Below are 23,149 nucleotides of genomic sequence, written 5' to 3'. Positions count from 1 at the left end.
AGAGTTTCAGGTTGCTTTTTTTTTTTTTTTTTTTTTTTTTTTTTTTTTTTTTTTTTTTTTTTTTTTTTTTTTTTTTTTGAATGCAATGAGAGATGATGGTTTGCATTTGGCAATGGAAAAATAAAGTGCAGTTTGCTTTTGAACCTTTTATTGCGAAGGTATTATTCATTTAGCTGTGTAGATGTAGTTATATGCAATTACGGGAACGTTTTTTATTTTTTATTTATTTATTTATTTATACTACTTTCGGAGAATTCGTCCGTTTTTTTTTTCGTAGAATATTGAGTACATCTAAATTCTTAGTACAATAATGATGCGTCTTAGTAATTAAAAGAGATATATATTTTTCGTATTAATCAATAATTTTATCTATTAATTTTTTTTCGTAATAGTGATAAGGAATCAGCTGATCAGAACATATCAGCGATCCCAGGCCTAGCAAACGTGAGTCGGACGATGCACCCCATCGTCCACTTAGTGGATTGCCCATCATACAAGGTGGACGGTGGGGCCGCCATCTCTCTCTCTCTCTCTCTCTCTCTCTCTCTCTCTCTCTCTCTCTCTCTATATATATATATATATATATATATATATATATATATATATATATATCACATATATTCATACATACATATATATTTATATCTATATATAAACATAAAATATAAAAATATAAATAAATATATATATATATATATATATATATATATATATATTTTTGTGTGTGTGATAGCTTAGCAACCCGGAGACTTCCTGCCTTTGTAGTGCAAATGAATATGAAGCAGGCCACCTTACAACTATACTATGTACGGCTCCTTCCTCCTCTTGCGTTAATGACAACATTTTCCCAGCCACTGCCAACTCTGGCTTGCTAATAAAATGTTCCCATTTCAAATTTCAATTTTAAACTTCAGTTAAGAATTTTAATGAATTTTCGTGCCAGCCTCTTGTGATCTGTATCTCCGGATATTCTTCTGGTCTTTTGACAAATTTAGATATTTGATTTTTTTTTTTTTTTTTTTTTTTGATAGCTGTGTATTGATTCTTCTGGGCCGTTTTTTTTTTTTTTTTTTTTTTTTTTTCCGTCTACCGAAATGCTCATACTGTTAAATAGTATAGGGTCGGTAATGTTATCTCTTCTGTTGGTACTCATATTTTTGTGTGGGAAGATACTGAATACAGTTTTATATATATATTATACTATATATAATATATATATATATATATATATATATATATATATATATTTATTTAATTTTTTATACTTACCGGAGAATTCGTCCGTTTATTTTTTCGTAGAATATTGAGCACTTCTAAATTCTTAGTACAATAATGATGCGTCTTAGTAATTAAAAGAGATATATATTTTTTCGTATTAAATAATAATTTTATCTTATTAATTTTTTTCCGTAATAGTGATAAGGAATCAGCTGATCAGAACATATCAGCGATCCCAGGCCTAGCAAACGTGAGTCTGACGATGCACCCCATCGTCCATATTAGTGGATTGCCCATCATACAAGGTGGACGGTGGGGCCGCCATCTCTCTCTCTCTCTCTCTCTCTCTCTCTCTCTCTCTCTCTCTCTCTCTCTATATATATATATATATATATATATATATATATATATATATATATATATATACATATATTCATACATACATATATATATTATATATATATATAACATAAAATATAAATATAAATAAATATTATATATTATATATATATATATATATATTATATATATTTGTGGTGTGAATAGCTTAGCACCCTGGGGGGAGACTTCCTGCCTTTGTAGTGCAAATGAATATGAAGCAGGCCACCTTACAACTATACTATGTACGGCTCCTTCCTCCTCTTGCGTTAATGACAACACATTTTCCCAGCCACTGCCAACTCTGGCTTGCTAATAAAATGTTCCCATTTCAAATTTACTTCAGTTAAGAATTTTAATGAATTTTCGTGCCAGCCTCTTGTGATCTGTATCTCCGGATATTCTTCTGGTCTTTTGACAAATTTAGATATTTGATTTTTTTTTTTTTTTTTTTTTGATAGCTGTGTATTGATTCTTCTGGGCCGTTTTTTTTTTTTTTTTTTTTTTTTTTTTTTTTTGTTTTTTTTTTTTTTTTTTTTTTTTCCGTCTACCGAAATGCTCATACTGTTAAATAGTATAGGGTCGGTAATGTTATATTCTCTTCTGTTGGTACTCATATTTTGTGTGGGAAGATACTGAATACAGTTTTATATATATATATATATATATATATATATATATATATATATATATATATATGTGTGTGTATGCTTATTATATCACTAAATAGCACGTGACAATACATTTAGCCAAGGCCACAGGAAAAATAAAAGAAGTACCGAGCGCTTTCGTGTTATTTCAACACATCGGAAGGTACATTTTTGCAAAAGAGAGTATCGCTAATAAAAATCCATTTAGGTCCTTATACACGTTATTAGATGTATGATGCTTATTTTTTTTTTTTGAAATACACCTCGTAGATACAAAAATGTCAGTAAGGGTATCCTTAAGCTGAAGACCTCTTACTCACAAAGCGGCCTTTGGTATGATTATATAAATGATTTCAAAGAGACCACCGACTTCCATTCCTAGACTCCGATGGCGCTGACCTAAAGGTTCCTAGCGCTCGGTGGCGTGGTCGGTATGGTGTTGGCGTGCCAACTCGGTGGCCGCGAGTTCGATTCTTTGGCATTCCATAAAGGAGTGAGATATGTGTATTTCTGGTGATAGAAATTCACTCTCGACGTGGTTCGGAAGTCACGTGAAGCCGTTGCTGAATAACCATTGGTTCCATACAACTTGAAAACACCATACAAACAAACAAATAAACCTAAAGGCTCCTGTCCTTTGACGAGAGTAATGCGAGGTTAAGGTGGATGGAGACCTGATAGACCGAATGAAATATGAAAGGCAGATAGGACCAAGGTCTCAAGAATTAGACCTTGGAATGGGCTGCAGTTTGGGTCGAAGAAACTGGAACTTTTTAGAAATGTCTGTAATGTAGCTTTTCGTGTCGTCAGTTCATCATTCTTTTTTTTATTTCTGTTTAGGAAGAGGTGCGATGTTTCCTTAAACGCTTTACTTTAAAAGAAAAAAAAAAAAGAAGCCCCGTCATTCCATGTATAAGGCTATTACAACGTCCAGCTATTCGGAATCAGAAATTATAAATGTATTTAATATAGAAGATCATAAAAAGGGCATATTGTTTATAAAATATTAATGTTTTACAAAATTAACATTTATACCTCACGTTTTATTTATTAATTTTTTCCGACAAAGAGTTTTACACTTCCTCTGAAGAAATAAAGAAAATCAGCTTCCCTACTCCACGTGTGAGATGAACAGAAACTTTCAAATTTTATGAATTTATGTTAAACATAACTCCAGGAATGTTGATTGTAACTCTTTTGACGGAACGATTTAACTGTCCTAAGTTAAACAATTATTATTAATACACTGAAAGCGTTCTATTTTTCACCGAAAATTGTGTGTGTATATTATATTATATTATATAGTATATATATATATATATATATATATCTATATTATATATATTTGTATATATATATATATATATATATATATACATATATATATATATATATATTATATATATATATATATATTTATATTTTTAATATATATATATATATATCCTCAGTGCCGTCAGGATATAGTCAATTAGGAATGCAGACAAAATTGCTAATCTCGATCTTTGTACACCCATTTTCCATGTGCCATCCGTTTAAAGAAAACGGTTTTATATTTCATTAATTTATGTTGTTTTGTTTTTGTGGGACTCCGTAAAGCAGTTCGGAAACTGTATTGTATCATATCTATCGATCGCAAGGCAATATTGTTCTGTATAGTGGCATCAGCATAATGTGAACAGGAGAGTCCTCCCGCTGACCTTAATAATAAACTAGAATGCGTATCTGATACGGCTTTGTATTCCCACTGAGAATTCTGGTCACCATCTGGAAAAATCGCTGTGACGTCAGACTCTTGAAGTCTGTCTATAGCAGTTCTGACAAGAGTTATTTACAATGGCTTCGTGAATGGTATTTATAGCTGGTGCGGTAGATAAGGAGCAACTGAGATGGGGAGTAATTCTTTTTTTTCCTGCTCGTTATATGTTTACGAGAAGCCTAAGTAGAGTTTGGTAAACGCTTTCAAACAACGGTTACTTGTCTATTTTGGTAGACAGTGCTACGTACTATGAGATTCAGGGTCTCTGTAACACGGTTTTTTGGACTTTGCTCCTTTTCAAAGCATCGTATGTAGCTGAAAGTTGACATATGTATATTTTACAACCACACACAAATTTTGTCAGCATTATCAATAACCTAAACCCGATAGTTTTAATTTTTATAGAGTAAAAATGATCTAGCCGACGCCATGGCCAATGATTACGAGCCAAGAGTCGAAAAACATTCATTATGTAAGCAAGGTAAACAAACGCCTTTTGACTAAATGTTGCCCCGCCCATCCACCAGACAGAAATTCCATCGTCTCTGAAACCCAAAGACTTTATGAATGGCGGAACGATACATAGATGTGGGTGGGGTATCAGTGCTAGCGTAGTAATACTACTGTAGTAGTAGTGCCGCAACAGTATAGCAGTAATATACATGAATTAAACGTTTAAGCCAACTGCTGGGAACCTTGAGGATCATTTAGCACTTCTTACAACTACTCGAGAAATTAGTTTTTATAGCCAGAAGTTAAATTTTCTAATCCAACAATGCCCATGGTAGCCTTCAGTGTTATCCTGAATTATAACGAGGCGAAAGTGGGTGGAGCCTCATGAAGTCACCATTCTGACGATAATTATTGGTGAAGGTTTAAAGCCAAAATACGGTACCGGCTATTTTTTTTTCAGTAAGTAGGTAGATAGCCAATAAATAAAAATTGCTTGACATTGGATATAGCAGTTATCAAATCAAGCTTGTCTACTATATTTTTGGTAATTACCAACTATTCCCTACATCTTGTCAATCTGATTGTGACCTATAAAGTAGACTGTAATTTCTTTGGAAACTTATTTTGGGAGTTAGACTAATAATCAAAGTGTTTTTGTATTTATTAACATATTTTGTTGGTTTGTTCATTATGACAATTATCAGTGGAGAGGTTCCAGAATTCATAAAGGTGTACTGCTTTGCTTGTATTTAAATTTGTATGTCATTGTTGCCAGAGGTTTAGCCTTCGTTACGTATAGCCAATCATCCATCGAGAAAGAGGGAAGAAATGATGTCATAAGTTACGTAACGAGTGCGTTCGAAACCTTTTCTCTGAGTAAGTTGGCCCGTCTTCAAAAAAGGTCACTTTTACCATTATAAGTACCAATTTATTAAACCTACGTAGTGCAGAATACACTCAAAATTTATGTGTGATATAATATGTATTCTGAATAAGCGTTATATTTATGAAATGCATAGATAAAAAGTTATTGCGAAAAAACCGTGTTACAGAGGCCCTGAATCTCATAGTAGTTATGAATAATTTCATTATAAATATAAATGTTATTTTGTCTAGGCATTTTGTTTATTAGACGTGATAGAATTCAATAGTAAAGGAGAATTTAATATTATGAAAATCTTATTATTACCAAGACTTTTCTTAACGTTTTTGCAATAAGCCGCCAGACGGAGAAAATTCTCTCTCTCTCTCTCTCTCTCTCTCTCTCTCTCTCTCTCTCTCTCTCTCTCTCTCTAGATGGCTTTCATATCTTTCTAAACGTGACATATTTATCTCTGTCTCCAAATAACGTTCATCTTTATATATACTAATCTCTTTCTCTTTACCCTAAAACTTCCTTGGGGAGAGATCTATCAGTAACAAAAAATTACGGCATATTTCTCTGTTTATCAAAACGACTTTTTTAAAAATAAAAGTGAATTTTCATATCGAATACGGTAAGCGTCTTTTCGTTCACAATACATGTCTGCTTATGCATATATGCATGTATAGTCTTTCAGCTTCTTAAACAGACATGCGACATAGAAAATACACACACACACATACACACACACATACACACACACACATATATATATATATATATATATATATATATATATATATATATATATATATATATATATTCACTTTATAATGTACATTTATATGTATGTATATAGTTTTTCTAACATGCTATTAAAAATGTAGCATCAATAGCATTATGGCATTGTTTACAGTATCGCCAGTAATTCCGGTCATGAAGAATAAAGTTTCGAAAAAAATTAACAAATAAGTTGCCACTGCGCTACTACAGGTATATATATATATATATATATATATATATATATATATATATATATATATATATATATATAGATATAGATATAGATATAGATATAGATATAGATATAGATATATATATATATATATATATATATATATATATATATATATATATATATATATATATCAAACTATATTTACAGTAGGACTTTGTTCTAATACTTAAAGGAGAACAGCTGGATAATTTATAAGGAAACTAAAATCCAAAAAGGAAAAATGAACAGAAAAATGAAGATTAGCGAATTCCTCGGGCCGGGGAAACCTCCCCATGAATCCGTTTGCTGCTCCAAAGGGAGCCCCAGTTGCCTGCAAGCACTCTGTGGCCAACAGAGTTTACATTTCGAGGCTTTCACGCCTTTTCCGAATTTATATCTGCAAGCCACGCCGGTCTCAGACTCCCTGGACTCCCCAGGGGCGGCACTACTTTCCTTCCGGTGAAATTCTTATGGGGGGAGAGCCTTGGGTAGTCTCCTCCGAATTCAAACTTGCAAACTACGGCAGTCCCAACTTCCATGGATCCCCCAGGGGGCACTGATGTGTCCCATCACAAGGGTGGATGTTAAGTTTTTGGGGGATGAGATGAACAGTCAAAATTCCATCCTTGAATCTGATATGAGTTACTGGAAATTTAATTCTATTCCGGAACAAAGTAACGTAGTCTTCTTTTTCGTTGGCAACTTTTCGTGAATTTCTCTGTTTCCATCATCAGGCTGAGAAAGAAGAAAATATATAAATACATATATATATATAAGTATTTAATGAACAGGACAACGAGAAGACCGGAGATCATTCCTTTTTATTGAAACCAACGTTTTGGGAATCTTTTTCCATCTTAAGGGCTATAAACAGAATAAATTCTATTTATAGCCCTGAAGATGGAAAAGGGTTGCGAAACTTTGGTTTAAATGAAAAGAAGAAATGATCTCCAGTCATCTCGCTATCCTGATCATTATTAAACTTAAGAGCAAAAATCTTACAAGGTATATATATATATATATCTTATATATATTAGATATATAAAAAAGTATATATATATATATATATATATATGTTGTACAAAGATAATACCATGTAAGGCATGAAGTATGGCAAGTTTCATTTACTTGCAGAAGTACTGGAGATATAATAAAAAGTGTTGCTAGTAAGTTATAGATGCTACATGTGCCTAGCACTTGAGCGAAAAAGAAAGGCTGCGCACCACTTGCATAAAAATAGAGGTTATCTGCGCCAGAACATTATAATGCGCAGTCACAATAACCGATAAAATTATCGGCAAAGGAAATCCATAAACCAGGCAAACCAGGTCAACAAAATAGGGCAACATTTCGTCAGAAGTAATACCCAATCATTCTCATGTAGCATAGAATCAAGTGTGCTTAAACCAGGGCCACAGGATTTTGGGGGCGGGGGGGGGGGGGGGGCGCACGTCGGACTTCCAAAATTTTTTCTAAGAATCTGCAGGAAATTTTATTCATATGATTGCAATTGCAGCAAGATGGCTACGATGGTCATTGTGGGTGAAAGGACTTTCTTTAGTCTTTGGTGTCATTTAACTTTCCGTATACCTTTATATTGATCGTTATTGAGTATGTTCACGTTCAGATGAGTTTCCAATTTTAAACATTATAAATCTCTGTACTTTCCTTCTTGCTTACCCTTGTGTAGTTTTCTACTGTTTTATTTTATTTTTGATGATAAGTAACCCTGACGATGGGAGATATTAATATTTTCCATAACATTGGCTATACTCTTACGGAAAGAAATACGGTTTTATCTAGCTATTTTGTTACTGTTTGAACTGAGGTTCTCTACTGTACATACGTATATAATATAATATATAATATATTATATATATATTATGTTAAGACATATTTATATATATAGATTACTATATTTATATATATATATATATATATATATATTAATATAATCTATATTTTATATATTATTTATATATATATATATCTATATATATATGTGTGTGTGTAAATCTATGTATGTATGCATGTGTATGTGTGTACGTGAATTCGTGTGTACACTGCACATACCGTCATTCACATAAAATAACTTTTACCCGAACATTTCTCAGTGTAGCGTGTCTCGATATATCTTCCGTGAATAGTGAATTGTGGCTACATCCTTCTTGTACCTCGTTTAATTTTTCCAATCCCGAGAGGCTCCTGTCGTTCTGGCGTTTACAAGTACTGCGACGCTCACAGAGGATATATACATATATATATATATATATATATAGATATATATATATATATATATATATAAAAAATACACTGCATTTGCTCTCACATACATGACAAATTCTTTGCTGGGAAACCCCCTCCCTCTCTCTCTCTCTCTCTCTCTCTCTCTCTCTCTCTCTCTTCTCTCTCTCTCTCTCTCTCTCTATTCTTTCATATACGTTATATATATATATATATATATATATATATATATATATATATATAATATATATGTGTGTGTGTGTGTGTGTGTGTGTGTGTGTGTGTGTGTGTGTAAGTTTGAGAGAGAGAGAGGAGAGCACCAACAGAGAATGAAAACAGTATATAAGTCTTGGGCTGAATAAAACAAAAGGTTTAGCGAAGCAAAAAACAAAACAAAAAAGGAGGCATTATTAATTTTGAGGTGCACTTCAATAGCGGAAGAGAAGCCTGGATTGTAAAGTGTAGATGGTGAGAAAGTGAGGGAGAGATGAAGAAAGGTTGTAATAAATAAAGAGGGCGGGGGGGAAACGTGAACGAGAATTCTGAGAACAGAAAGTTGTTCAACAAAGATGTAAATGCCGAGGGTAAGATGGATGTTATATGGAAAGATACTTTATGAAGGAAATGCAGTCTTGTGTCGGTGGAGTTTTTTTTTTTTTTTCTTTTTTTTTTTTAGATTTGTGGAATGTTGAGGATAGAAAAAGATATTGTGTGGTGCAAGAATGTAAGTGCCTGTGGGTGGGGCTATTGAGGACAAATAAGATTTAACGCTAAGAGTTTAGTAAGATTATCAGCGCGATCTGCGATTCTGTTATATAAAGAAAAGTTGGCAGAGGACACTTTCATAATTAAAGAGGAAAAGCTGGATTTTAATTTAGAAAATAAAATAGATTGTAGGAGGACTGATAGAAAAACAGCACCATGACTTTAGACTAGCAAAAGGGTACTCTTGGGTCGTTTTCAAAATTAAACTTAATTGCGAGAAGTTTTATTGATGGGGAGAAAGTGTTATTGGAAATGAAGGGCTTTGATGTCTCTTAAGCAGAAGAATGCAAGCAAAACAGGGAGGAATAGCGCAGTGTTTGTAAAGAGGCTTGATGCACTGCTAATGAGTCTCATGTGAAAGGTCTGCTGCTCTGAAGGTCTGTACACAATCCTTAGCCGGGTAGAGCCGTCAGTGCGCCTCATGCAGTGCACTGTAGGTATTACTTAAGGTTCTTTGCAGCGTCCCTTCGGCCCCTAGCTGGAACAACTTTCATTCCTTTTACTGTGTCTCCGTTCATATTCTCGCTTCCATATTACTTTCCGCCCTCTTCTAACAATAGTTTCATACTGTGAGATTTTCCTCATGTTACATCTTTGTAACTTTTTATTTTTGGTTTCCCATTGAGCCCTGAATGATCCCATAGGTCCCAGCGCTTGGCCTGTTGCCCAAATTGTATATTCTATTCCGTATACAATTTAGCAGTTTCAAGTATGACTCTTGCTGTTTTTTCTCTGGATTGACTCCCAGTTTGGAGAAAACGGCTTATAATTGATTATATATATATATATATATATATATATATATATATTATATATATAGTATATATATATATATATATATATATATATATATATATATATATATATATATATATATATATAGTGGTTCGTCTAGGAATCTAGGCATGCACGAATGTATATGACTTGAATGTAGTGCCTGAAAATATAATCGTGACTCGAACTTCTCCTGAATTTATGAATGAAACAGAATACATAAAGAATGGGACCACAGTTCACGAATGATATGTTGAAGAAGAAGAAGACTTCAGAGATACCTGTCTTTGAAGGGGCTGTAGCTTTTTGTTATTGAAGGTCGCAGTATTTCTTATCACAATAAAACAGTCTAGATTTTATGACGTGTAAACAAGGATACACAAATACATACGGTTAAATTATCAATCTCAGATTGGCTTATGGGACAGCCTTCAGTGTAGAAAGAAAGACATTAGGAAGGTTATTGCAAGATGGCTGCTGAATGTGATCCCTGATCACATTAGAAAGGTTATTGCTTAATGTGATCCCTGATCTGCAGCATCATCTGTTAAGTCCACATTTTAGAGATACAGACACAAACCTTAGACAGAACGGTCACATGTGCCATGGAAGTTGGTTTTGTGGGGGTGGGGGGAGCGGTCTGTCTGCTTACGATTTCTCTCTCTCTCTCTCTCTCTCTCTCTCTCTCTCTCTCTCTCTCTCTCTCTCTCTCTCTCTTTCTCCATAAAGTTGTGATTGTCTACGGTCTGGTCCTCATGATTTCACAGATTCTCGGACATCATAGTACAGTAATCACGGCCACCTCGCCACTGAACTTAGGATGATTACCTACGTCATCAAGATGAATCAGTATTCCACTAACCTCGGACTGGGTCACTTCGTAAATTTTTCTCGTGGAGTGGTTTGTTTAGATAAAACCGGCCTAATGCCGCTGCTTACCAATATTAAGATTTGAGAGAAGAGAGGCTACAGAATCGGAAAATCAGCCACTAAAAATTTCGGCCGAGGAGGCATCAGAGTAAATTCCTCAAGAAAAACTGGGGTTGCGTAAACCGATCTGCATCTGGTTATGTGTAGGCATTTCAGGTAGCGCATACAAACACGCAAACTTTCTTATACATATTACATACACACACATATATTTGTGCGTTTGTATAGTGTGTTTATAAATATATATATATATATATATATATATATATATATATATATATATATATATATATATATATATATTATATTTTTTTATCTGTAGCTAACCTCTCAATTGGAAGAGACGGGTAGCTTAATATATATATATATATATATATATATATATATATATATATATATATATATATATATATATATATATATATATATATATATATATATATATATATATATATATATATATATATATATATATATATAGTATATATATATATCGAGCTACAATGTCCTTTAATATCTAATTCGCTCTACCTTTCGGGAATTAATATATTTTCATATATGCTTAACCGAAGGGGAATTTTTTCTCGATAATAGATTTGCCTGGACCAGGGCGCGAACCTATGGATCCTTTCAAACCCAGGAACGTCAGTGAAGCTTTTCCTACTACACCACCGCGAGAGGTGTAGTAGGAAAAGCTTCACTGACGTTCCTGGGTTTGAAAGGATCCATAGGTTCGCGCCCTGGTCCAGGCAAATCTATTATCGAGAAAAAATTCCCCTTCGGTTAAGCATATATGAAAATATATTAATTCCGAGGTAGAGCGAATTAGATATTAAAGGACATTGTAGCTCGATATATGTATATGAATCACGGAAATGTGATATGACTTATAGTATATATATATGTATATAAAGCTACCTGCTTCTTCCTATTGAGAGGTTAGCTACAGATAAAAAAAAATCATTTCAACCCCGAATGAGAATAAGTATAAAAGAGAAAAAAAAGTGCCATACAGAGAGAAGTCACATATAGTCTCATCCGACCCTCCAGATCACACCCGCTGCGTAATGACAAAAGGCCGCCCCAGATTCCTCTCCTTCCCGCCATAGAAAATTAGGCGTATGTTTAAAAATGAAGATCCTCGACCACGGTCCATTTATTCACTCGTCACATATCTCTGAAAAAAAAAATACGCACAGTCCTCTTTCTCTACCTCCAGATTTTCTCGTCACCCACTGGAGAGAGAGAGAGAGAGGAGAGAGAGAGAGAGAGAGAGAGAGAGAATGTTAACAATGGCCACGACACAATAGTTCGCCCCGCACCCTTGAAAGACGTAAACAAAGGAGTTGCGTAGGAGGGGGTGCGCTTACACCGCCATTGAAGTGACAGCTCCTAAAGTACGGCCCACTGAGTTTTATTTCTCTCTCTCTCTCTCTCTCTCTCTCTCTCTCTCTGTGAGGTGGAATACTTGTATATGATAAAAGGTGGGTTGAAATGAAACGAGTGTGTGGCTTCTGTTACTTTTGTTATATACCTCTATCGAATGAACACCATACGTTCGTTGGAAGCTTGATTTTCAAGTCAGTGGCCCCTGTGGGCTTCTTCCATATGAATAGGGTTTGGGTAGTAATATTAATGATAATAGTGCTGGCGTCATAATTATGAATGGAAACAGACACGGAGGGAAAGTATAGTCTAATGATTAAGACGAACTTTGATTGATTAAAACTTTTTGATAATGAAGATTAAATCATGAATACCGAGTTTTCAAAAAACCTCTGTTAAGATATTCAATGATTATTCGAAAATAAAGATAGATTTTGGTATTTTTAACTTTGTTAATTTTTATTTTATTTTATTTAGAGAAAATTTTTTTATTTGAGTATCCCAAAGAAGTATATATTTTCAGTGGAGAGATACTTTTGAAATATTGTCTACGATTTGCAGTTTTAAATTACGTACTTTCTTCAAAATTAGTCTTAAGGTTGTCATTTACTATTCAGTAAACTGCTTTTATTTGAATGTATCCTGACACTTTGATCTACTTCATTAATTACCTATATGTGAAATAGGCTTAAATTGTCAACCATTTATGCGACATATGTAATTTGAAATAGTCATTAATGTATGAACGTTTAAAATTAGAAATTTGTGGAAACTTTTCGTATTATTCAGTGACTTATTTGAAAGTAGTCTAAGATTTTCACGTATTTCGTGTTTACTTATACTTGGATTTCATATATTCTGTCTTATATAATCTCATGTCATTTTCTTGTTTTTCTGTTATCACCTGACGCAGGGCTTAAAAGTATGTATATAAAATTTTGTATGTATGTCTTGTGTGTATTCCTATAAAGAAAAATGTTGGTTTCTGTATTTCCCCCTCCCCCCCCCCCCCACAACCACCCCCACCAGAATTTTGTATTAGCCCCTTCCTTCACTGGTCGAAGATGACGATGGCTCAGCCCTTATCTCAGATGAAATAGCCCTCGATGTTCATTACTCCATTGCATAGGTAGTATCTTGCTTATAGGCTCCATAGTGTAGACACCTATAATAAATTCACATCAACCGTGCATCTGATGTCTAGGCCAGTCCCTTACGATGCTCCTGATTGGCTGTTGATAAGCCAATCACAGGGCTGGAAACTCTCGGTCTTTCGAGAGAGTTCACAAAGGCAGGATGTACGTTCCACCTCTCCTGAGGGATATGTCTTTCAAATTATCCCTCAGGAGAGATGGAACATATATCCTGTGTATGTGAACTCTCTCGAGAGACTGAGAGTTTCCATCCCTGTGACTGGCTTATCAACAGCCAATCAGGAGCGTCGTAAGGGACTGGCCTAGACCTCAGATGCACCGTTGATGTGAATCTACTGTAGTAGCTGTAGGTATTTTGTACATGACTGTCATATTCCCCGCAAGAGCAGTGTTTTATAGCCTTTGCTCCTCAAGGTTCTAAGTAATATTTCCCAATTAAGATCCTTCATATAACAAGCATATAGATTACCATTACTCCATAGCAAAGGTAAAACCTTTGCTTTTAGGCTCCATAGTACAGACACCTGGAAAGGATGGATATTTTATACATAGGTGTCACATTCCCCGTAGGAACTGTGTTGTATAACAATCTATTCTGCCGATTTTATTTAGCGGACCCTCTCATGTATTTTGTATATGAGCCTTTTGCGTTTCTAGTAATAACTTCAAATTCGCTGATTCCCATCAGGAAACCTTGTTATTAGTCGTTTAGACCACTTTACCTATCAGATGATCTGTAGTTAATTATGCATAGGTTGCATCGGAACACAGTAAAGTAACTCCTAACATTCCTTACTCTCTGTTGTGTTTAGAAAGTTGCTTTCGTTCCCTGCCTCGCGGAAAATGCTCTACTTGACTTTCCCAATCCCTATAGTAGATTCACATCAACCGTGCATCCGATGGCTAAGCCAGTCCCTTACGACGCTCCTGATTGGCTGTTGATAAGCCAGTCACGGGGCTGGAAACTCTCAGTCTCTCGAGAGAATTCACATAGGCTGGATGTGTGTCCCACCTCTCCTGAGAGATACGTCTTTCAAGAGAAGTGGAACATACATGCTGCCTGTGTGAACTCTCTCGAGAGACTGATTCCAGCCCGTAATTGGCTTATCAACAGCCAATCAGGAGCGTCGTAAGGGGATTGGCCTAGACGTCAAATGCACGGTTGATGTGAATGTAGTATAGCAAATAATTCAGTAGCACCTTCGTGTAGGATGTTCCTCTACCGCACACCTAAATACTTGATTTCCTAGTCTTTTCAAAAACAACTTTTTATCACAGTTGCAACATGATGAAACCGAGCCTTCCCTGTAGATGTTGTTTCATTATTAAACTTGGTATGAAACTATTATGACTGAAATTAATTCTAAGAGCAGTAATTATGGATAATGATGGTTGTTATCTAGACATACGGTAAGTATAGTGTTTTTCAGGAATAAAATAACGGCGTAATATGCTCTAACTACATAATGGTAAACTAGTTAATGCGACTGAGCCAACAGTTAACAATAGTGACGTCTGAAACTGTAATGTAATTTGGGAAGAATAAACTAAGTGTAATTCTGATTTCATTAAAAAAAAGTGTTCATAGCATAGGCATTCATAAAAGAAAATACTAATTAAAAAAGAAGATAATAATGCCTCAAAGCCACATTCAAGATCAGTAAAAAAAATTTTAATGTATAAAATTATTGTACAGGGTGCAAAAGGCTAGATTATTATGGTAATCTTGATGCTTCAAATAATTGTAGCTTCAGTCGTTAAGATCACAGTAAGAAGTGAAAATAACAGTGGTATCTACAAAGGGATCAAAGCGCCTCAGTGTCGTGGTCGGTATGGTGTTGGCGTGCCACCTCGGTGGCCGCGAGTTCTGTTCTCGGGCATTCCATTGAGGTGTGAGAGATGTGGATTTCTGGTGATAGAGGTTCACTCCCGACGTGGTTCCGAAGTCACGTAAAGCCGTTGGTCCTGTTGTTGAATAACCACTGGCCCCGTGCAACGTAAAAACATCATACAAACAAACAAACAACGGAATCAGAAGTAGCAATAATAATGATAGAATTATTATTATTATTATTATTATTATTGTCGTTGTTGTCTCTTTACCGATAAGGATATCAGCCTTGCTCACAAAATAAGCAGCAAAATTAACAATTATGATTTTTACTCTTCATGAGAATTAGAAATTATATTATGCCGTTATCTGTACAGATTTTTATATTAATCATATGTCGTCCAACTTCTAAATTGTATATTTTGTATATTTAAACTATTTTGATCTTAATCCAGTGTGTCGTTTAATTAAGATTTCCAGTGGGTTATTACATGTAATGATTTCTGTTGTTATAACAGATATGAAATTTTTTTATTCCGTTGTTCATATATGTTTGAAGTTTTCATATTGTAGAAATTATTGATCTTTTTGAAATACTAAAGATATTTCATACATATAATTATATATATATATATATATATATATGTGTGTGTTGTATATATATATATATATATAATATATATATATATATATATATAATTATATAATTATAATATATATTTATTACTGCCAATGTACTGATAAGTAATCGTTTCTTTTATTTTACTTAATATCAGCTGATAAGGGGTTTTGGAATCAGAGTATGTATATATACGAATGTTGGACTTTGAATGTTTTTATTTATTTGTTTATTTTTTTTTTTTGCGTTTATATACGTTCTAAGTGTCAGCGCACATTCTTTCATTCATGCACTATAATATTACTTTCAATTACAGATTACAGAAGAATTAGTACTTTTTTAATTATGATAGTAGTAGTAGTAGTAGTAGTACACTAGTAGTAGTAGTAGTAGTAGTAGTACTGTCATTATTAGTAATAGTAGTAGTTGGTAGTAGTAGTAGTAGTAGTAGTAGTAGTAGTAGTACTATCATTAATAGTAGTAGTAGAAGTAGTGGCTAGAATACAAGTAGTGACATTTTAATAAGTTCATTAAAAAGATCTAAAATGCGGTTTGTGTTAAGAATGATCAGTTATTTATTTATTTTTTATCAATTGATTATCTTTTTTATCAATTATTTCTTTATAATCTTTTTTGCACTTTCAAATTTTCCTGCACTTGATAAATCGGTGTTTTAGGCAGACTGCTTCTGCATCTTTAAAATGAAAGCGATGTGTTAATATCTAAGTGTATTTATTTTTTAAAAAAATTCGTACGAGACTTTTACGGATGTCATGAATTTTTAATAACAAAATGAAAAATCTTGGAACAGAAACTCTACGATATATATATAGTGAAGTCTGTGTTACGTAACCTAGTTATTCATTTGATTGAAGTAATTACCTGAAATATATAAAATATTAAGAGCATATTTTGTTCTCTTCGAATATATATATTAAAATGGAAATAAATCCTTGAATAAAAATGGCATAGCTTCTAAAAGTAAATTGTGATGTTACAGTTTAATACAAATAATAATTTTATTAACTTTCCTATTAACCTTAAGACATACTGACATAAATTGACTTTGTCTCTCTCTCTCTCTCTTTCTCTCTTATTTCTGCCATATATTTCTTGGGCGCAGCGGTTCAGAGTATGTATCTACATTAAGTATATATGTGGTTCTAAGTCTTTATGTAGGTGTTCGTGTGTTCGTGGGCGTTGTTGATAAAAACACGAATTCGTGACCCTGTGTCATAAACCCAATCATGACCAGAGGCGATCATGACCTTTGATGTGAATATGGTATTTCATTGATTGATGTCGATAGTGAATAAATAGGTTATGAATTAACTATTTATTGTGGTGGAAATCATTCACTTATTCATTTATTATGTCTGTGAGTGTGTACTGTTTTTCCTATGGTAACGTGGATGTCGGAGTCAAAAATAATGGGATTTGTAGATTATGGTAATTGTAAAGGTAATGGTATTGATGAGTGATGATTAAATGGAGATAGTCAGAATAATAAAGAGGATTAAATATTAAAAATAATATTAATTTTCTACAGGATAATGGGAAGATGATTTAACTGTTCTTGATTATCATGATAATAGTAATACAGAAAAAATCGTCCTTATATTAATGATTATATGATTAAGTTTGGACACATTGATATCAACTCTTGCAATAAAAAAAGGTAAAACAATACTAAACCTAAAGTCCTATCTGCATAATGATGATTTCTCTCAAACTTGATTTCGCGTTGTCATTATCTGCTCTGTGTCGAACCGTTTCATATTATTTCTTATTAATAATAATCCATTGTATAGCTATAAAATTTAATGTACTTCTGATGTATGTTGGTGTTATGTCAATAAATGTTCACTTAACTGTATTACTTATACGATAGCCACTTAATATTTTAATGAGCACTTTTATTGTTTAATGAAAATTTACTGTTAGTATTTGTTAATTGGATTTTTAGTTTTAATGATTGTTGATTACTTGCTGTTATGTCATTAAGTATAATGGATATAGTAAAATGAATCCCTCCGTTTCGTCTCTTTCAGAGATGTCAGTATTGTCACTGTCATTCTGATTTGTCTCTCTCAGAGATGTCAGTATTATCACTGGCATTCTAGTCTCTCTCTTCTTTCTTCTTCATCCATGGATTCTTCATAAGACTCATTTAGTCGACTTACGGTTTATTTAATTATATAGTTCCATTAACTCATTAGCCTTCCTCTCTGCATGCACCTCCTGCCAGAATAAGTTTTTGTCCAAAAATTCAGAAGTTGAGATCCTCCACAGTATCTGTCTTTATACCAGCCTTAAAGAGAATTTATATAATTCCTTAATATTTGCATATTACCATTCTTGTTTATGCGTGGGTTTGGCATCAGACTTTATGTGTCATCTGAGTAATTTCTTACTTGGATCAAAACGTCAACAGGTTTTTAATTATTTGGTTATTTTTCAAGGTCTGTATTGTTTGTATGTTATTTACTTATTTATTTATTTATTTATTTATTTATTCATTTATTTATTTATTTATATTGTTTGCGCCTTCCCCTTATCCGTTCATTCGAATTAGTTTCGAATGGAGATTCATGTGCTATTACAGCGGAGTAACCGTATATCAAGTGTGGTGATGTAATTGTATTACAGTTTACTCTGCTCATCGAAGGAGAACGTGTAAAAGCTCTCTCTCTCTCTCTCTCTCTCTCTCTCTCTCTCTCTCTCTCTCTCTCTCTCTCATACTCAAACTAATGGTTCTTATTAATTCTTCAACTTCATTATGCCTACTATGCCATTTCTATACACCGTTCATTAGTAACATTCAATTTCTTTAAATATACCCGCAAAGGAAGTCTCATACCTCATAAAGTCTATACTCTGTTTTTTTCCATCTGTCCACCCGCCTGTGGTGTTTGCGTATGGTAACACTGCGTCCCGGGCTTTAGATAGTTACGCTATGTATAAGTTTTAGGTAAATAAAAGGATATCTGGGCGTACATTTGCAACTGAAAAGTGTTTTAATAATTTACTGTATGTGAATTACATGTTAATGTTCGAAATAGGGTTATTATTATTGTTGAGTGTAAGCTGAATGTAGCTATCTAAAGCCCGGGACGCAGTGTTACCATACGCAAACACCACACGCTGGTGGACAGGTGGAAAAAAAACCGAGTATAGTTAGTATTTGTGGTTATCTGAAAGTTTATTTATATATCTCAGCGATCAAACGTCATCAGTCTATTGATTTACAAATACAATGCTATGCTGATGACGTTGTGTTCATTATTTTCTTGCTATTGGAACCCTTTTTTTTTCATTTTCATTTAGTATTCGCTAGAAAATTTATTATAAACTCCCTTTCATTGATCTTTTTTCGTTATTTTGGAAGAGAATATCCGTCTCGGCTCTTCAGCCATGTTTCTTTGAAATTGTTTTTATATCTTTTGGTGTTTTTTTATTTAATAATCGGCGTGAAAAAAATGAAATTTTGCCCTAAAATTCATTCCTAGGCAACTGTCACCTTGAGAGAGAGGAGAGAGAGAGAGAGAGAGAGAGAGAGAGAGAGAATGAATATATAACTCCATTCCAAGGGAAAGAAATACTGGGAATTTTATTTGTGTGTGCTGCTCATCTGGTCCCTCCTCCTCCTCCTACGCCTCTCTCTCTCTCTCTCTCTCTCTCTCTCTCTCTCTCAGCCCTTGAATAGGTCGCCCAATGAAGCCATCGCCAGCATCGTCTTCACAATCCTGGATGATGGCTGTAGTATTCCAGATCGGGGATTCCCTACACCCTGTCCTCCTCCCCCTCCTCCCATTCAACCTGTGCAACGGCCGTGATGATCCAGCAGCTCGTTACCTGTGCTTGTGATTGGAGGATACCTCGGCCAGAAGGCGCTGGAGGGAGTCATTGTTCGCTTCGTTAGGGACCTGACGATCAGTTTGAGTGGCTCCTCTGTGATTGTAAAGAAAGATTCTGCTCGATTATATGTATTTTTGTATCGCCTTTTTTTTCCTGTGATTTTTTTCCTCTTCAATTTTTAATATATTTTTTGTATCGCCTTTTTTTCCTGTGATTTTTTTTCTCTTACATATTCTGGCTTCTGAGTTTATGCTTACGAAAGCGTTTAGTTTAGTCTTTTATGTCGGAAGTGCAATCGCCTGATTGCTTTTGCTTCGTGTAGCAATCAACTTTTACGCCTTATTTGAGATTTCTTGGAAATTCCTTCGCGTTTTATTCCAGCGATAATCGTTGAGATTTGAACGTGCTGTCAATTTTTAGTTGTTCAGATTGATAATAATAGGTTGCTATCTTGGCCTTTGTGCGAACCCTGTGAGGTTATCATTATTGGAAGGAATTAAGTTTTCTTAGCAATAGGTTTTTACTGGAAAACTGTTTTTTTTTTATTTTAATTTGTGTACATTAATTTGTATTTTGTTTCAGCAGAGAAGATGGAAAATAAGAATTGCATAACTGGTATTGTCTTTGGAGTAGAACTAGATGTCTCTATAAAAGGCATTTTTGTCGATAATTCTTAATATACAACGCGCGTGCGGCATAAATCTATTTACGCATAAGGTTGAATACGGAGGAAGAATTGATATATGTTTGCCTATACAACTGGTAGTGGATGATTTTATCAACTTTGGTTTACGAAGCTACATCCCTTAAATGTCTTACAGTGAACTACTTGACTTGTTCAAGTTTTGGGAAATGTCCTTACATGGTCAGTCGTTTCCATTCTCTTCTTCAGTAATAGCGAATATTACAAATGATGTTCGAATCGCAGTCATTTATAAACACAGTTCCCAGGCAGTTACCTGGCTTCTGTTTTCTCCTTGCTCTGAGAATACACACAATTCGGAGAGAATGCTTTCGTTTTTGCCACCAATTCTATATTGGCAACCCAGCTGGCGATCTGCGCAGTATGCCTTAATGCTGGTGCAGTTCACCTTAGCTCCTTTTATGCCAAGAACGCCTCTGTGGGAAAATGATCCAGTAATGACAGCTGAAAATAGCAGATAATATCTGTAGATCCTGTAAGACTCATATTACGTTTTAATTTTTGTTTTTCTCAAGCGCCTCAGTGGCGTGGTTTGTATGGTGTTGGTGTGCCACCTCGGTGGCCGCGAGTTCGGTTCTAGAGCATTCAATTGAGGAGTGAGAGATGTGTATTTCTGGTGACAGAAGTTCACTCTCGACGGGGTTCGGAAGTCACGTAAAGCCGTTGGTCCCGTTGCTGAATAACCACTGGTTCCATGCAACGTAAAAAGCACCATATAAAAAAATATACAAAAAATATATTTTTGTTCTTCTGTTCGGATTACTTTGCATTTTGGCCCACACCTCTAGTCATGGTTAGCTACAGACTTCAAATGATTATTGTTTGTTCTGGTTAAGCCGGACGTGTGCTGACACGGGCTCATGCGATTATTAACCTGGTATATATCCACCTTTGTCAAAGTCTTCAGGGTAAACTCATGTTAGGTAAAGTGAGACGGCTGTACGAAGATATTGTTTATTAATATAATTTGTTATCGCACAATATAGAAATGGGTGTATATAATACTGTGCTTCCGTAGGGGCTAGTACTATACACTGCCCCAAGGAGCTTCCGCCATGTTTAGTACTAGCACCTCGGAGTAGCTGGATACATACCGGGTTAATACCGGCTCATACCCCGTAGTGGGTTAGTTCCATCAGTGGTCTCATGCGGTGCACTGTAGGCATTACTTAAAGTTCTTTGCAACGTGCTCCCTAGCTGCAACCACTCTCGTTCCTTTTACTGTATACCTCCTTTCATATACTCTTTCTTCATCTTCCCTTCCACCCTTTCCCAACACTAGATTCATAGTGCAACTGCTTTTAGGTTTTCCTCCTGTTACACCTTTCATACCTTTTACTGTCAATTTCCGTTTCAGCGCTGAATGGCCTTATAGATCCCAGTGCTAGGCCTTTTGCCTAAATTTTATATTCAACTCAGCTCGATACCGGCTCTTGCTTCTTAGGCAGCTCGTAATAAAACTGAATCAATCATTTTCGTAGGTTTCTTTCAAACAAATGATGAGTCTCGCTACCGGTTAGGGGACAAGCAACGGGTACTGTTTGAAAGTTTCATACTTATGAGGTCAAGTTTCTTCTTTATATCCTATTTATGCAAAGGCCTTGATAGACGAGAGGCAGTCAGGTGACTTGAAGTTCTTCATAAAGATAGATATTCGTTATCCAGAAAAAATAATAGAAAGAAAAAAACCTGAAAACCGGAAAGTGGAATTTTTTTATATATATACGCAGTTCGGTAGTTATCCTGGGCCGTGGCATATGAGAGTCACAAACCAGATAGGACTGTGAGTTGTTTGATCAAAGCCTCATACATATTGCAATGACCCAACATCCGATCAAACAGAGTGGGATGCCTGATAGCCACCGGCCATCGAAGTTTACGGGAATTAATTTTCGTGGATATCTGATCCTCGGATCAGTTCCGCCGCACAACGCTAATACATCTAAAAGCCGCGGTATTGTCTTTGTGAACGTGTTAACTCACACAGAAGCATCCTTTTCAAAGGGAGTTGAAAGGATGGTGTAAATTTATCGGAAAATAATAACAGCAGCTGCTGATGATTGCGCTGCGGTTTGAAAAATTCTTACGAGCGCCAAATTTTCCGAAGGTTACGGTTCTTCATTAAAACCGCATTGATGACACTGAAGTCAATGATTGCTGCAAATTAAGATTTGTCAATTATCCCGGTGTCAGTGATGATCACACGCGATGAAAATATGAATTTTTTTTTTTTTTTTTGCGCCGCCGGCCTTTGGTGGGGGCAATTGCGTCATGCTCGTTTTTGTGTGTTGCTTTTTGGCATTCGGGGTATTTTTGGGTGACGAAAGACTTAATTGCCTCCAAATCACGTTTAAAGATGAACTTCACGATATGCGACCCCGTTTTCCTCGAAAGTGTAGGTGGCAGGTTGAGACCTGCTTTGAATTTACGTGTGTGTATATAGCCTATGTGTGTGTGTGTGTGTGTATCTATATGTATATATGTAGGTATGTAAATATGTGTGAGCGTGCGTATGTAGGTCAAGCGTCTTTCTGTAATTAATTTTCATCAAGGACCAGTTGCGTGAGC

At 34.8% G+C, this 23,149-nt stretch overlaps 1 protein-coding gene across 3 annotated transcripts in view; it reads left to right on the top strand.

The window, feature by feature from the left end:
• Positions 1-23,149, top strand: part of LOC135216079 (GTP-binding protein REM 2-like) — a 485,492-nt gene that overhangs the window by 402,091 nt on the left and 60,252 nt on the right. Inside the window, exons 3-4 of one of the 3 annotated variants that reach the window (XM_064251076.1) lie at positions 13,330-13,338; positions 16,178-16,201. The exons of the other annotated variants lie outside the window; for them this stretch is intronic. Coding sequence (XP_064107146.1) covers positions 13,330-13,338; positions 16,178-16,201 — 33 coding nt within the window. The remainder of the gene's footprint in view (positions 1-13,329; positions 13,339-16,177; positions 16,202-23,149) is intronic. 3 annotated transcript variants of the gene reach the window in all.

The sequence above is a fragment of the Macrobrachium nipponense genome, chromosome 6 (assembly GCF_015104395.2).
Source record: "Macrobrachium nipponense isolate FS-2020 chromosome 6, ASM1510439v2, whole genome shotgun sequence".
In the NCBI taxonomy this organism is placed as follows: domain Eukaryota; kingdom Metazoa; phylum Arthropoda; class Malacostraca; order Decapoda; family Palaemonidae; genus Macrobrachium; species Macrobrachium nipponense.
Note: the sequence above shows the minus strand (reverse complement) of the source record. Positions and strands in the feature narration are given on the sequence as shown.